This window comes from Canis lupus, chromosome X, assembly GCF_048164855.1.
Source record: "Canis lupus baileyi chromosome X, mCanLup2.hap1, whole genome shotgun sequence".
In the NCBI taxonomy this organism is placed as follows: Eukaryota; Metazoa; Chordata; class Mammalia; order Carnivora; family Canidae; genus Canis; species Canis lupus.
Genome location: NC_132876.1, coordinates 90421406 through 90433643, shown reverse-complemented (window position 1 = coordinate 90433643; position 12238 = coordinate 90421406). Strand labels below are relative to the sequence as shown.

At 49.5% G+C, this 12238-nt stretch overlaps 1 protein-coding gene across 11 annotated transcripts in view; it reads right to left on the bottom strand.

The window, feature by feature from the left end:
• Nucleotides 1-1681: 1681 nt before the first annotated feature.
• The window catches only part of BCOR (BCL6 corepressor), a 114246-nt gene continuing 103689 nt past the window's right edge, over nucleotides 1682-12238 (bottom strand). For 8 of the 11 annotated variants that reach the window (XM_072817590.1, XM_072817591.1, XM_072817588.1 and 5 more), the window contains 8 exons: nucleotides 11768-12093; nucleotides 11168-11422; nucleotides 6616-6782; nucleotides 5056-5201; nucleotides 4473-4550; nucleotides 4118-4274; nucleotides 2590-2877; nucleotides 1682-2266 (listed from right to left, as the gene is read on the bottom strand). In XM_072817590.1, coding sequence (XP_072673691.1) covers nucleotides 2254-2266; nucleotides 2590-2877; nucleotides 4118-4274; nucleotides 4473-4550; nucleotides 5056-5201; nucleotides 6616-6782; nucleotides 11168-11422; nucleotides 11768-12093 — 1430 coding nt within the window. In that variant the 3' untranslated portion in view covers nucleotides 1682-2253. Of the gene's footprint in view, nucleotides 2878-4117; nucleotides 4275-4472; nucleotides 4551-5055; nucleotides 5202-6615; nucleotides 6783-11167; nucleotides 11423-11767; nucleotides 12094-12238 lie in introns of all 11 variants that reach the window. The other 3 variants (XM_072817592.1, XM_072817595.1, XM_072817598.1) reach the window with 1 other exon arrangement.

The window sequence follows — 12238 nt, the reverse complement described above, 5'->3', positions numbered from 1 at the left end:
CACCTTCTGTGTTTCCTGAACGAAGCTCATTACTTCCCCTCATCTATTCCCTAAACCTGTCGCTCCCACCTGTTTCCTTGGCTTAATTCATAGAAATGCCCTTCATCCAGGATGGAACCTCAGCTGGCCTCGGGCCCTCCCTTTGCCTCCAGCCCAAATACAAATACAAAGAGCTGAACGCCCTGGAGTTAGCCTTTGCTTTAATTTGGGCTCACGGGAGCCCCTCACTGCCTGCAATAGTTTGGGCTCACCGGTCCTCTTTTGCTCAAAGTACTTCCGTGGGTCTGTTTGACAGGTCTTGCTATTTGCTTTTCCCTTTTTGCCACTCTCACCTGCAGTTTGAAGTGACTTCTTAAAAAACAAGAATTTGGCAGACTATTAACAGGTGTTTTGATACCAGAGTGGGGGATGGGAGGAAAAGGTGGCTGGTGATGGATGACATGAGCCTGTGTTTCTGAAATGGGTGGACTGGTTTAACAGTGAAAGTTGGATTTCCTTCTAATTGGAAGAATTAGTAGATCAAAAACACTTGTTGGCTACCCCTTGTCTTCAGGATACATCCCAAACGTCATATAGTACTGCAAGTCTTCCCCAACAAAGGGCTCCTTCATTGCACATGCCGGGCTGGCTAGTCAGGTTAGTCAGTGGTGCTGGATTTCTCCCTTCCCAGCTCCGCCTTGCTTTGCTAGCCTGCTGACCCCTCCCTTCACATACTTCAAGAACCCCCTTGAGTACTCCATCTCCCTGGCCTCCTCCCTCCTTGCCCCCCCCCCCCCCCCCCCGCACTGGCTCTGCCTTCGTGTTCTCAAGAGTTCAATGTGGGACTGGAAAGCACTCGGCATTTTGAGCACAAATGGATTTGACACAAGGAATCACACACTCATAAAATCTTTGGGGGAGACCACTGGGTTCCAGAACAATCTGTCAAGGAGGTCATCCAAGCACCAGAAGGCGAACGCTCTAGCCATTACTGCTTCCAAAGAACTGAGGTTGGAAGGCTGGTCTAGTCGCTCCAAATGGCCAACATGTCTCGATGAGCTCTCTTATCAGCAGCTACTAGGAGGAAGATGCCTCAGCCTCATTCTGCTTTCCAAACTGAACATTCAGATCTTAGCTGCAAGAGAGTCTAGTAGCTCACAGCTTTCCAGCCTCTGTGATGAAGGAAGGACATAAAAGATCATAGGGCAGAAACTGAGTGCCACTGGTAGAACCCCACATGGATACTGCTGGAAAAGTAAGAGCAGTGGAATGGCAGAGGGGTCAAAACTACGGGCCTGGGCCGCAAAAGGTAAAACAATGAGAGGTCTGGGGAGAGAAGGGACACGGCAGTTGGGTTTCTAGAACGATTGCTCCTTCAAGATAAAGGGTTGGCCGTGATGGAGTTATCATAGTCCATCAAGGCCAAAGACCATGTAAAGGTGTACTAGGGCATCAAAAAAAAATTTTTTTTTTAATGGGGAAGAGAAGATTCTGAGAGACATCAAAATAAATACACGCCCACGAACTGAGCTTTTAGGCTGGGACACATGTTGTGTTGGAAGGCTAACTCCCCTGAAATCCTCAGTTGGCTTTCGTTTACAGAAATGATAAATTCCCCTTCAAGTCACTGGTAGGGGACTGACTGCCATTGTCACATCTGTAACAATAGTAACATTTTAGGAATACATCGGACACGAAATACTTCAATTTTCTCCTTTCCTCAACAGGTTTATTGCCTTTTAAGAAAATTTTTGTAAAATATAAATACAAAGGCAGAGAATTTACTTACAAAGTTAAAACACAGATTTCAAACATAAACACACAATTCAGAAAATTTTAGTTTTATGTACATTTTCAAGCAACCTCAACATATTATGTTAGTTTTCAATATTTTACAGGGTACAGAAAAAAATAGCTCAAAGTCTTCTTTAAATAAGAGCATAAAATGTTTAAACATATAAACAATCCGGTTTGATGCGTGAAAACTAATTTCACAGCTTTTAAATTAGGATATAAAAGTTTCATACAATTAGTTGTTGTGTGTGGATATGGTTTGAATTTATATTACACGCTACTGGATTACATCCAATAGCATTTACCTGGCCTGAGCAGGTACTCTGTAAACAAAACATAAAGTTACAATTACCAAGTGCCTTCACCCAATTCGCTCCCCCAAACCAACCGTATGGTTCTGGCCACACTTGAAAACAGTGGTGGCCTCTGTCATGGGAGCTTTGTGTGACACCTTGAGTCCAAGTGTGCAGCTCCTTTTCCTCATTTTTTTTTCCTTAAAAAAGAAACGAAAAGAAACTAATGTTCCAAGTAAAAACGAACATATCCCAAAGCAGGTGTGCATTTGAAAAGTAAAGAAACATTATAACAACTTTGTAAAAACTGACTCAGAAGTTTAAAAAGGAAAACAAAACAAAACAAAACAAAAAACACCACATGTTGCTAAGTCCTTCTGACTGGAGTCGTTTCTCTTATATAAAGAAGAGATATTTTCATATGTAATAGTGTCCTTTCTTTACAGAAATAGTCGTATTATGACACATATGCACAAAGATTAACACTATGACACACTGTACACGGCGGGTCTGGCGAGCTCACCAGTAGTCATCCGAGGCCATGTCGCTGGGGTGGAGCCACTCCATGGACGAGCCCAGCAGAGTCTGCAGCTCGCTAGTGAACTCCACCAGATCTAAGAGCTCCTTGCTTTCTGGGTTAAAGGCCTCCAGGTCTTTGGAGCAAGAGAACAGGAGACTTGCTGAAACTTGCCGGTAAAATTCCGCCTCTGCGATGGTGACGATTTCCACATTCGGGAAATTGCAGCGGAATATGCGGGAAGACATTTTCAGCTTCTTGAGCACATCCGAAAGCAACAGCCAGTTTCGAGGCCTGCGAACAAGACAGGAGAGTAGTTCGAACTTCTGGCCAACCTCGAAGCACTCAGGACTACGAACGCCCACCCTTGATGAGAAGAGTCCCTGGGCTGGCCACCACCGAGGACAGTCACTTCTGCAGTTACATTGCCACCCCGCTTCTCACCATCCTCAGAAGATCTACTTTCAGAGGCGAGAATGCTGGACCTGTCTGGATTTATTAAGAGACCATCGAGAGATGACCGGCTGACTTAGAGGGAAGCAGAGACAGCACCCCGAAGGAGCCTCGTCTCAGGGTGTCACGGTGCTGCCAGAACTGACACACAAGGACCCACTCACTCAGCTCTGGCCACAGCTCAGGTCACCACTCTCCAAGGCGAGTGCCTCACTCCTGTCACCGTGGGCAGCCTTCTGTATCCCGGCCTGAGAGTTGCTCTCGGAGGCCCCCTGGGGTCTTTCCTCCCCGCCGAGACCCCCAAATGGAGCATTATAAATGTGGAAGGCTGGCTGGCTCGCGTTCCCTTCCCCACACTCTCCATCCCCAACCTCCGGTGCTTTTGGGAGGGAGTGACGCTTTGGAGAAGGAAGGTGTTACATTCCTTCTGTATGCCCTGCCACGCTTTATGATTTCTATTACTAATAAAATGTCACCACAACGGCTATGTGTTTACAACTTTGGAGCCTGGGGAGGATGTTACTCATTAAGCACCTGTGTCAACACATAGCACAACAGTCCCCTAATGTGCACACACTCCCAGGGGATTGGTCATCTGCAGCCCCATGGCTGGACCATGGGGGCAAGACTGGATCTAACCAACTTGGATGACGCTCAAGAAGATCCCAGCTAATGTATAATGTTCTTTCCAGCTTTACACGAGAGGTGGTCTAGCAGCATCAGCCAACAGATCTCAAATGCCTTGGAAGGTCCCTAAGGTGGCCTGTTGTGGGGGGCTCCTGAGGAGGACCCAAAGAATTTAGTGACCTAAGGATCCAAGGTGCCCAGACTCTTCTGTGAAATTCCAGTCACTGAATTCAATGTCCTTTGGGCTCCGGGTAGGGGTCCTGTTAAGGGCACTTACACCATGCTGTACTCCCCCTCCACACCTTTTCTAGAAAGGATTGACTGCATTATGTGGGGTTTGTGGGCACTGAGGATTCATTCACCCACCCGCCCTCATCTGCTTATGGGGCTTTCTGACTCCTGCCACCTCAGGAGCAACCCATTGAGTTCTCAAGCACATGATAGTCATGCTCACCCCTGAGCGACGGACACTTGGATGTTGTAACACGGTAAGAGGGGGCTTTCTGAAAACTCAAACTCAAACACATCGCTGTAGGCCTCATCGTCGTCATCCTGGTCCTCTGGTCCTGGGGGGTTTGCTAAAACATCATATCCACTTTCATCATCTGGTTCTGATGGAGGGCAAAAGAGATAAAGAAATCAGTAAGCTGCCACAAGATTTCAGCTGTTGTCAAAAGAGGACTCTAAAAATTCTTGCCCAACTCAGCCCTGCTTACAGCATTGGCTGCCCACCGCCCCTCACCCACACCGGGGAGAAACGTTCTGTAACTCATTCACTTGCCACTGAACTCAAAAGAACCACTGCTCACCACACACAGAGCTGCCATAGAACTCCCAGGAGCCATTGGAGTCTTCGTCACTGCGACCCTGTAGGTCATTTAAGTAATCTGGAGAGAGAAAAACAAGGTAAGACCCACTGGGGCAAATCAAACCCTGGCCGCCTTAGGGGAGGCATGGGGAGGTCACTGTTAGGGCTGTCATATCACCTACATTCCACCTCACAGCGCTCCCTCTTAGGCATGCTTCCAATACCTTGCTCTTGGCCACATGGGACCAGAACCTGCATACCTGTCCACCTGCCTTCCTGATGGGCGGACTACCTTTCCTGCCCCTGGCCCACCAAAAAGGCTACATTGGCAAGCTAAGAATTTTCTCGGCCCTCACAAGCAAAGACAGTACGCGTCTGAATCATGTTATCCCTACTCTGATAGACAGGCTTTCCCCAGGAAGCAGAACTTAAAGGGAGGAAGAGTGGGCCCTGTGGGTTGGGGGGTGGGGGTGGGAGGGTCACTGGACGGAAGTGTGTGAAGAAACCATCTATGGTTGAGTTTTTTTTTTTTTTTTATACTTAGTATGGTTGAGTTTAAGACCATTTCTTGAACTTTGTCATACCTGTTAAAAACTTTTCCATGAGTTCACTGTGAGTCATTTTCATGATGGTTCTACCTGAGTACGTAGCCAAAGTGGGGTCAGCACCATAGGAGAGGAGCAGGCGGACAATTTCCAAGTGATCATTCTCAACAGCGTCGTGGAGAGGTCTAGGAGAGACACATGGTGGGATGGAACCTGTGCCTGCCTCCCACAGGCAAATGGACGTGTGTGCACCAAGCCCCCCGGGCACACTATTTCACCAAGGAGGTGCGGTGCGTACCACTGCTGCCACTCCAGATAGGGAAACTGAGGCACTATGAGTGGCCTGAGGTACAGCAACAACTTACTCTGCTATTATTTCTATGAGTAACCCTTTACAAGGCATGTGAAAGGACAATTTCAAGCCTAATTTGCAGATGCAGATCTATTTTAATCCAGGGCCCAAGGAGGAACTCAAGCCATTAAAATGAAACTCTTTTCAAAAGAACTTAAGTAGTGATAGACTGGAAAAAAGAAAAAAAGAATTTATAGGGGGCAAAACAAACAAACAAAAATCACACCATTATAGAAGCCAAACACCAAACAATTGTTCTACCATTAAAAAAAAAAAAAAAAAGCCTACTCGTTTTTAAAAAAACTACGTACAAAGTGGAGCCTCTCCTGAAAGCCACACATGAGCAGCTTAGAGATCAATGATCAAGCCTCTGGCCCAGAAGTAGAGTCCCTGGGGCAAAATCTCAGGAGGGTAGAGTCCTCCAGCCCATGTCCACCGAGGTCAGAACATTGCCCTCAGTCCAATCCTGAGGGAATGCTATTTGGAAAGTAGCAAGATACCAAATATTTTTAAGTTTTGCTAATTCTCTGCCTGTCGGGAAAGCCCTATGCCCACCTCCCGGTAGCATCCCATGTACACCACCAGGAAGACGCTTGGGGGACTCCAACCTAGGAGTCTGACCTGAGGTCAAGGACAGGATAGGGGACAGGCCTGAGGACGTGGGTGGACATGGCAGGTCCTACGGGGCCAGTGGCCATTGGCCCTCTGTCTGTATTCCTGAGACTATCAACTTACATATATTTTAAATACAGCAATTTGAGAGATGCTGACAGAGTCTAGGGTTTTAAAATACAACATCTGGGCCCCTGGGTGGCTCAGTGGTTGAGCATCTGCCTTTGGCTCAAGTTTGTGATCCCGGGGTCCTGGGATTGGATCCTGCATCGGGCTCCCTGCAGGGAGCCTGCTTCTCCCTCCACCTATGTCTCTGCCTCTCTGTGTGGGTCTCTCATGGATAAATAAATAAAATCTTTAAAATAAAAGACAAGACCCTCAGTTATTTCACGCAGGCTCCAACATCTTCAGGGAATTCTGTCCAGGGGAGCTTTACTAATTTAAAAGTCCTATCTAAATTTGCCAGAGAGAAAAAAAAAAAAAAAAAAAAAAAAAAAAAAAAAATAAATTTGCCAGAGAGGTTTGTTCAATTCCATTCTAGAAGACTCCGCCATCAACATGCTTAGGTTATCACCTTTCATCTTTCCTTCGGGGGTTTTCCCCATGCCCTCCCGGTTCCTCCCACAGCCACTGACCTGGTTCCGTCCTGGGCACTGCAGTTGACGTCTGCGCCGTACTCGAGGAGATGTCGCACGATGTTGAGCCACCCCCTAGCACAAGCCTCATGGAGGGCGCAGTAACCCGCATTGTCTCGATGGTTCACGTCACAAATCTTGTTCTCCAGGCAGTACAAGACCACCTCCTGTGGGTGGAGAAGAGAGAGGTACACCATCAGAGCACTGCTCAACAAACCCTGTGAGGGTGTCCTGTCCATAGCCTGGCAGTGCCTACTCTCAAAGATGTGCATCCCTGGGGCTCAGAACCCCTGCAACACAGGCGGGTGGGGGGGATGTGCTGGCAAGGCGGCAAGAGCACATGTGATGGAGTGAATGGGTCCATTCAGTAGGTGGTAGTGTAGAAAAACACAAGTCTAGATAAAAGCGTGGATGACCGATGCCCAGAGATTAAATCAGCTGGAGAACATTCCTTCACGTAGAGGGGGGGTGGGGGGGGCCAGGTTTGGTTAGCCAGGTCCTCCCAAGCTCCTGCTTGCAGGGTAAATAGGGTAAAAGAGACACTCTCTCTTTTCACCACATATAACATCGAGAAAGGACACCAAATGCTTCAGATAATCCCACTCTCTATTCTACCTCACACCACCCCACTTGGAGAAGAACCAACATGTAAGATTTTCATAGTTCCTTAAGTTAAGGACAGAGATCCAGAAACCTGTACGCTGCACCCTACACGTCTTGAGAACTAAATAAAACAAGTCTACACACCCCCCGCCCCCGTATCACAAGGTATCCTGTGTCAACGGTTTGCATTAGAATCACTGTTATTAATCTGACTTCTTTGGTGTGTTAAAATATTAATATGAACCGCTCCCAGTAAGCAGAGCAGTAATTTATTCAATGTTTTATTACCTTGATTAAGAAAGTTTTCAAACACACAGAACAGCATTTGCTACCAGAAAACACACCACACTGTTTTCCTACAAGTCATGCCCAGCAGAGAGCTGTCAGGTTCCCAGAGCTGCAGGTAGGCGGGGCCTGCCTACACTCAGTCTACTTGCTAGTGGGGAGCTGGACGGGGTCAGAGCAGGCCTCCCTGGAACAACTTTTAAATAACTCATCTGTTAAACCTAAAACTGGGGTCATTCCAGCCACCCACAGATGTAAGGTGGGATCTGCAAACCTTCTGTGCCCTTTCTGGGACCCATCAATCAAAAGTGACCATATACTTGGGAGTTAACTAGAACGTTCCATATGTTCACCCTGTGAACCTAATGTTGCATGCTGGTAAACTTGGCCATCGATGCCCTGTTGCTTCAGGTCCTGCTTCCAAAACAGGAGGAGGAAGACAGGAGGAGGAGGAAGACAGGAGGCATGCCCACAGACGCGTTTCTTCGTTCAGACCCCAACCTGCCAGAAAGCCCACAATCCTCTGGGCTCCCAGGCCACCTGCCCCAAGCCCTGGTATCCAGGATACCGCATGAAGCTGCTGCTCTTTTAGCAGGCCCTCACTAGCCAGACTCGAGTGGACGGCTGCAAGCTAATGAGTTGTGTGCCCCAGCCAGGGAGAGGCCTTGTCACGTGGCTCTGGGATCAGGTCTGAACGCCACCGACTGCTGTGCGCAGATCAATTTACCCGGGTCCCGGCGGCCTGCCTGGTGTCCTATCAACCCAGGGTTTATTTGCTCTGACAATTATGGCCTTCACCTGGAAACCTTCATCGCTACTGGGCGGGTATGAGGGAACCTAGAAATGAAAGGACAACGAAGCTGATGGGTAAGTCAACTCTCTTTTCTTGGAGGGTGGCAGGAGAGGCAGCTGTCACCTGCCGGCCAGGTCGGGCTCTTTGCCCATCATGGGCAGCCCTAACTGAACTGTGCTATTTAGAGCATGTCTTATTTTCCCCAAATGAGTCCATCACCTGCTATCCCACAGTAAACCTTTGGGACGGCAGGAAGGTTAAGGTGGTACTATTCTCATTCAACGCTTGAGGAAATTGAGGTCTGGAGAGGTTAAACCCCAAGTTCAATGAAGGTGAGGTACTAGATCTACAGCTCAAGTCGACGGGTAACCAGTCAGGAGGGAAGATCCTGAAGGTCCAAGAGGGCCCCTGTGAGAGGGATGCAGTCCGGCTGTGATGAGGCCCACTCTGTACACTCACCTTGCAAGGAGGGCAGTGGCCTCTACAGTGGTTGATGTCACCCACAGGGACGATGGCTACGAGGCTGGGCCAGTCCTCTACCCAACACAGTTCTTGCTTTATTTTCTATGCTAGACATGGGAGTGTTTGAAGGGCAGCCCACCCATTTCCAAACAAAATTAAACTGTTTTCGTTGGACAATTCTCTGTTAAGCGGCTATAAGCCGAATGCCATTAACCGCAAAATGTAACCATAAAGGCCATAAACCCGACATTGTTAATTAATTAAATGCCTCATTAACTTTTTTAAAAACATGATTTATTCAATTCATAGAAAATTTAACCATCACCACTAAACGCACAAGCATGTGGTTGCACACTGGCATTTTAGCCTAAGAAACAGAAGTCTTTTTATCAGGAGGGAGAGCTTCAAGTGTCTCTAGCCATGCAAAGTGGTCTATTTAACACAGAGGGTGTTTCTAAACCATAAGGACCAGATAACCACAACACAAAGCTCAGACAACCTTCTATGACACATAGTATCTCTAGGTAAGCAGAAAAATCACAGTGGTAAAGATTAACTTCTGCAAGACCCTCCCCAAATCAATGGCTTCGCAAAACACGCCTTTACTGGGGTTAAACAAACTGTCCTTCAACATTCAAAGATTCAGACTGTCAAATCTAAGTGGCCACCATCCCGACATTTTACATCCTGCCCAACGAAATCCTAGAAAGTTGGGGGTTAAAAGTGAATAGTTAAATGTTCGGCATCAAAACTGGTGATTTGTGTAACTTACATACTGAACTTTAGCTGTGAAGGGGTAAACCCCCCCGAGTTGTCCTGACCTAAACATTCCCAGGGCTTCAGACGCTATCAAAACCTGTTACGTAGCTTAATGCGTGGATTGAGTAAGGGCTCTTCCGTCCAGGCCCGAGACCCCCTGAGTTCCACAAAAACCAAGATGGAAACTTCCTTAGAGGACAAACAAGGGTCTCCTGAGGTTTCTGGTCCCAAATGGGGATTGCTGGAAATGTCAAGTTCAGAGGGGAGATTGGGAGCCCTGCCCTCTAAGGCAAATGGAGCAGGGTCACCCTCCTGCTCTCCAGTGTCTGCCAAATCACAGGTCCTTTTTCTCAGCCATGACCAATAACGAGCGAACGCCAGGCACCTGGGCTCTAGCTCAGCGTGTAGAGTATCTGCCCTGTCCTCTTAAGTGCTGCAGCTCTCAGCTCCCAGGAAGCCAACCGTGCCACGTGGGTTTCACCTCCCCTAACCAAAGAATTATTCCAGAGTTCTCTCCCGGCAATCCACAGATCTCTGGAAGAGACATGTCGGTGCAAACGGTAACACAATTAACTGACAACCTAAACTACCCCCAAACTAAGAAATCTGCTAGGGCTTCTTACTTCCTACCCAGTCACTTCCCTGGGGAAGGGAGGGGAGTGGGTGGCAGGTGGAAGGGGCTGGGTTGGGGTCAAGCTCCCCCCTACAGCAGACAGAGGCACAGAGCTGGCCAGGGTATGGGGGCCAGGACTCCGGGCAAGTCCTGGGAGCCCTCGACGGAGCCCTGGGCCGGCACAGGTCTTGCCACCTCGGGCCTCGTCCACACCTCCACACTTAGCCTGCTGAGCCCCGTTTTATTTGCACCATTCAATTCCCAGAGGGCTGATGCCAGCATAAAAAATGCCTTTGCCCTGTGGGCTATTACATCACAATTTCATCTGACAAGTGTGGTGGGGAAGCCGTGCAGGGCAGAGGGGGTAATCTATCTCTCAGAGGGCAACTCCAATGTGAGCGGGTCTTGGAGAGCAGTGGGGTGGGGGAGAGGGAGGGGGTGGTGAGTCTTAGGCAGAGCCAGAGTTCCTCCCCCTCAGGCTCCTGGGCCCTCAAAAAAAAAAAAAAGACCCTTCTCTTCTGGTGTGCCCCCCACCGCACCCTACCCTACAACCCCTACCCCTGCCCAGACATCTCCCACCTCCTCCCAACAGGGTCCCCGCTTTGCCTGAAACAGCAGAAGCAACCCAAAATAGAGCTAATAACTTCTCTCCCCCTTGCTAATCAGAATCCAAAAGGGCTCATTAAAATTCCCCCAGTCGCCAAGCCCTGGGTTATGTCAGATTTTATATCAGAGATAAGTGAGCGAGACTGGAGGATGCCGAAGCAGCCTACCTGCCTGAACACGAACTGAACATCAGAGAGGCCTTTCTTTTCACACGGCGATTGAACAAGCCAGCAAAGAGACGGGAGCACGAGTGGGGCTCACACAAACATCCTGCTGGAATATCCAGCCTGGCCCCTGATGTGGAGGGGGCTGAGCCCCTGCCCTGGGGCAGGCGGCGGTGGCGGGGAGGGGGGGTACCCCCACCACCCCCAGCCTCGAAGGAGCAACGAGGGTCAGGGGTCTTGGAATGCAGGGCTCCCAAGGCCTCTCACCTCGTAGCCGAGCCTGGCGGCCCGCTGCAGGAGGGTCTCGCCTGCGTTCTTGTTGACGATGAGTCTCCGTGCTTCTGGAGGCATCGGGCGCGACTGGGTGGTCTCTGGAGGGGAGCTTGAGCGTGGCAGCTGTGAGGACTGGGAAGCTGGCAGCAATTGTTGCAAACGGTCGAAGGGCTTCTGGTCCTGCTTGGCTGGTGACAGATCGTAGTCGGAACTGGGCTCAGGCCGCTTTCTGAATCTCCGGACAGTCACCTATCACAAAACCAGGCAGCGCGGATGGTTAGGTCCGGCTTCCGACACCAGCTTCTCCTCCCCTCCTCCCCAAGTAACGGACCGGAGTGGAGGCAGGCATTTTTCCCTTTTCTTTTGTTTGGGGAAGGTGTGGAGAGGGGCCAGGGGTGGGTGGAGAGAAGGGGTTTCATTCTTACTAGTTTGAAACTTCATCACCAGCCTGGAATGGGGGGGCAGTGACTTTTAGGGGAAGGAACCTGGGAAAAGGAAAGCCCCGTCCTCAGAAGCAGAGAGGCGGGCAGACGGGCAGGCAGGCAGGCAGTGCTCTCCCAGGCCCAGCGGGGGAGCAGGGGGGGCAAGAGGTACCTTGCCATCAGTGTTCTCCACATAGTAGTCTCCTGTCAGTGACAAGCCCTGCCTGGGCTCCTGAGGGATCAGATGCTTGGTTTTGCACAGTCTCTTCCCGGATGGTTTCTCGCTGTTGTCGGTGTATTTCTGCAGCAGGGAGGCAGCCTGGCAATCCTCTTCTTCGTCTGTGCACAGCACATCTGTCTTCTGGCTTTCTTTAATTTTCTGCTGTTTGGCAGGCGGCCTCGAGGCTGGCGTGCAGCTTGGCTGAGTCTGCTTTTTGCCGCTTGCATTGGTGGATGAAAGGCTCTTCATGGGCGGAGAGCCGGAGAACACAGGCAAGCCTAAATCCGGAGGGGGTGGCGGGCGGGAAGGAGGGAGGGGGAGAAGAAGCGGGCGTTACACAGTTGTAGCCGATGCGGAAAGAAAAGCCCATTGTTAGCACTGATCACTGGAGCGGCTTCAGTTTTTAAAGATATACCAATTATG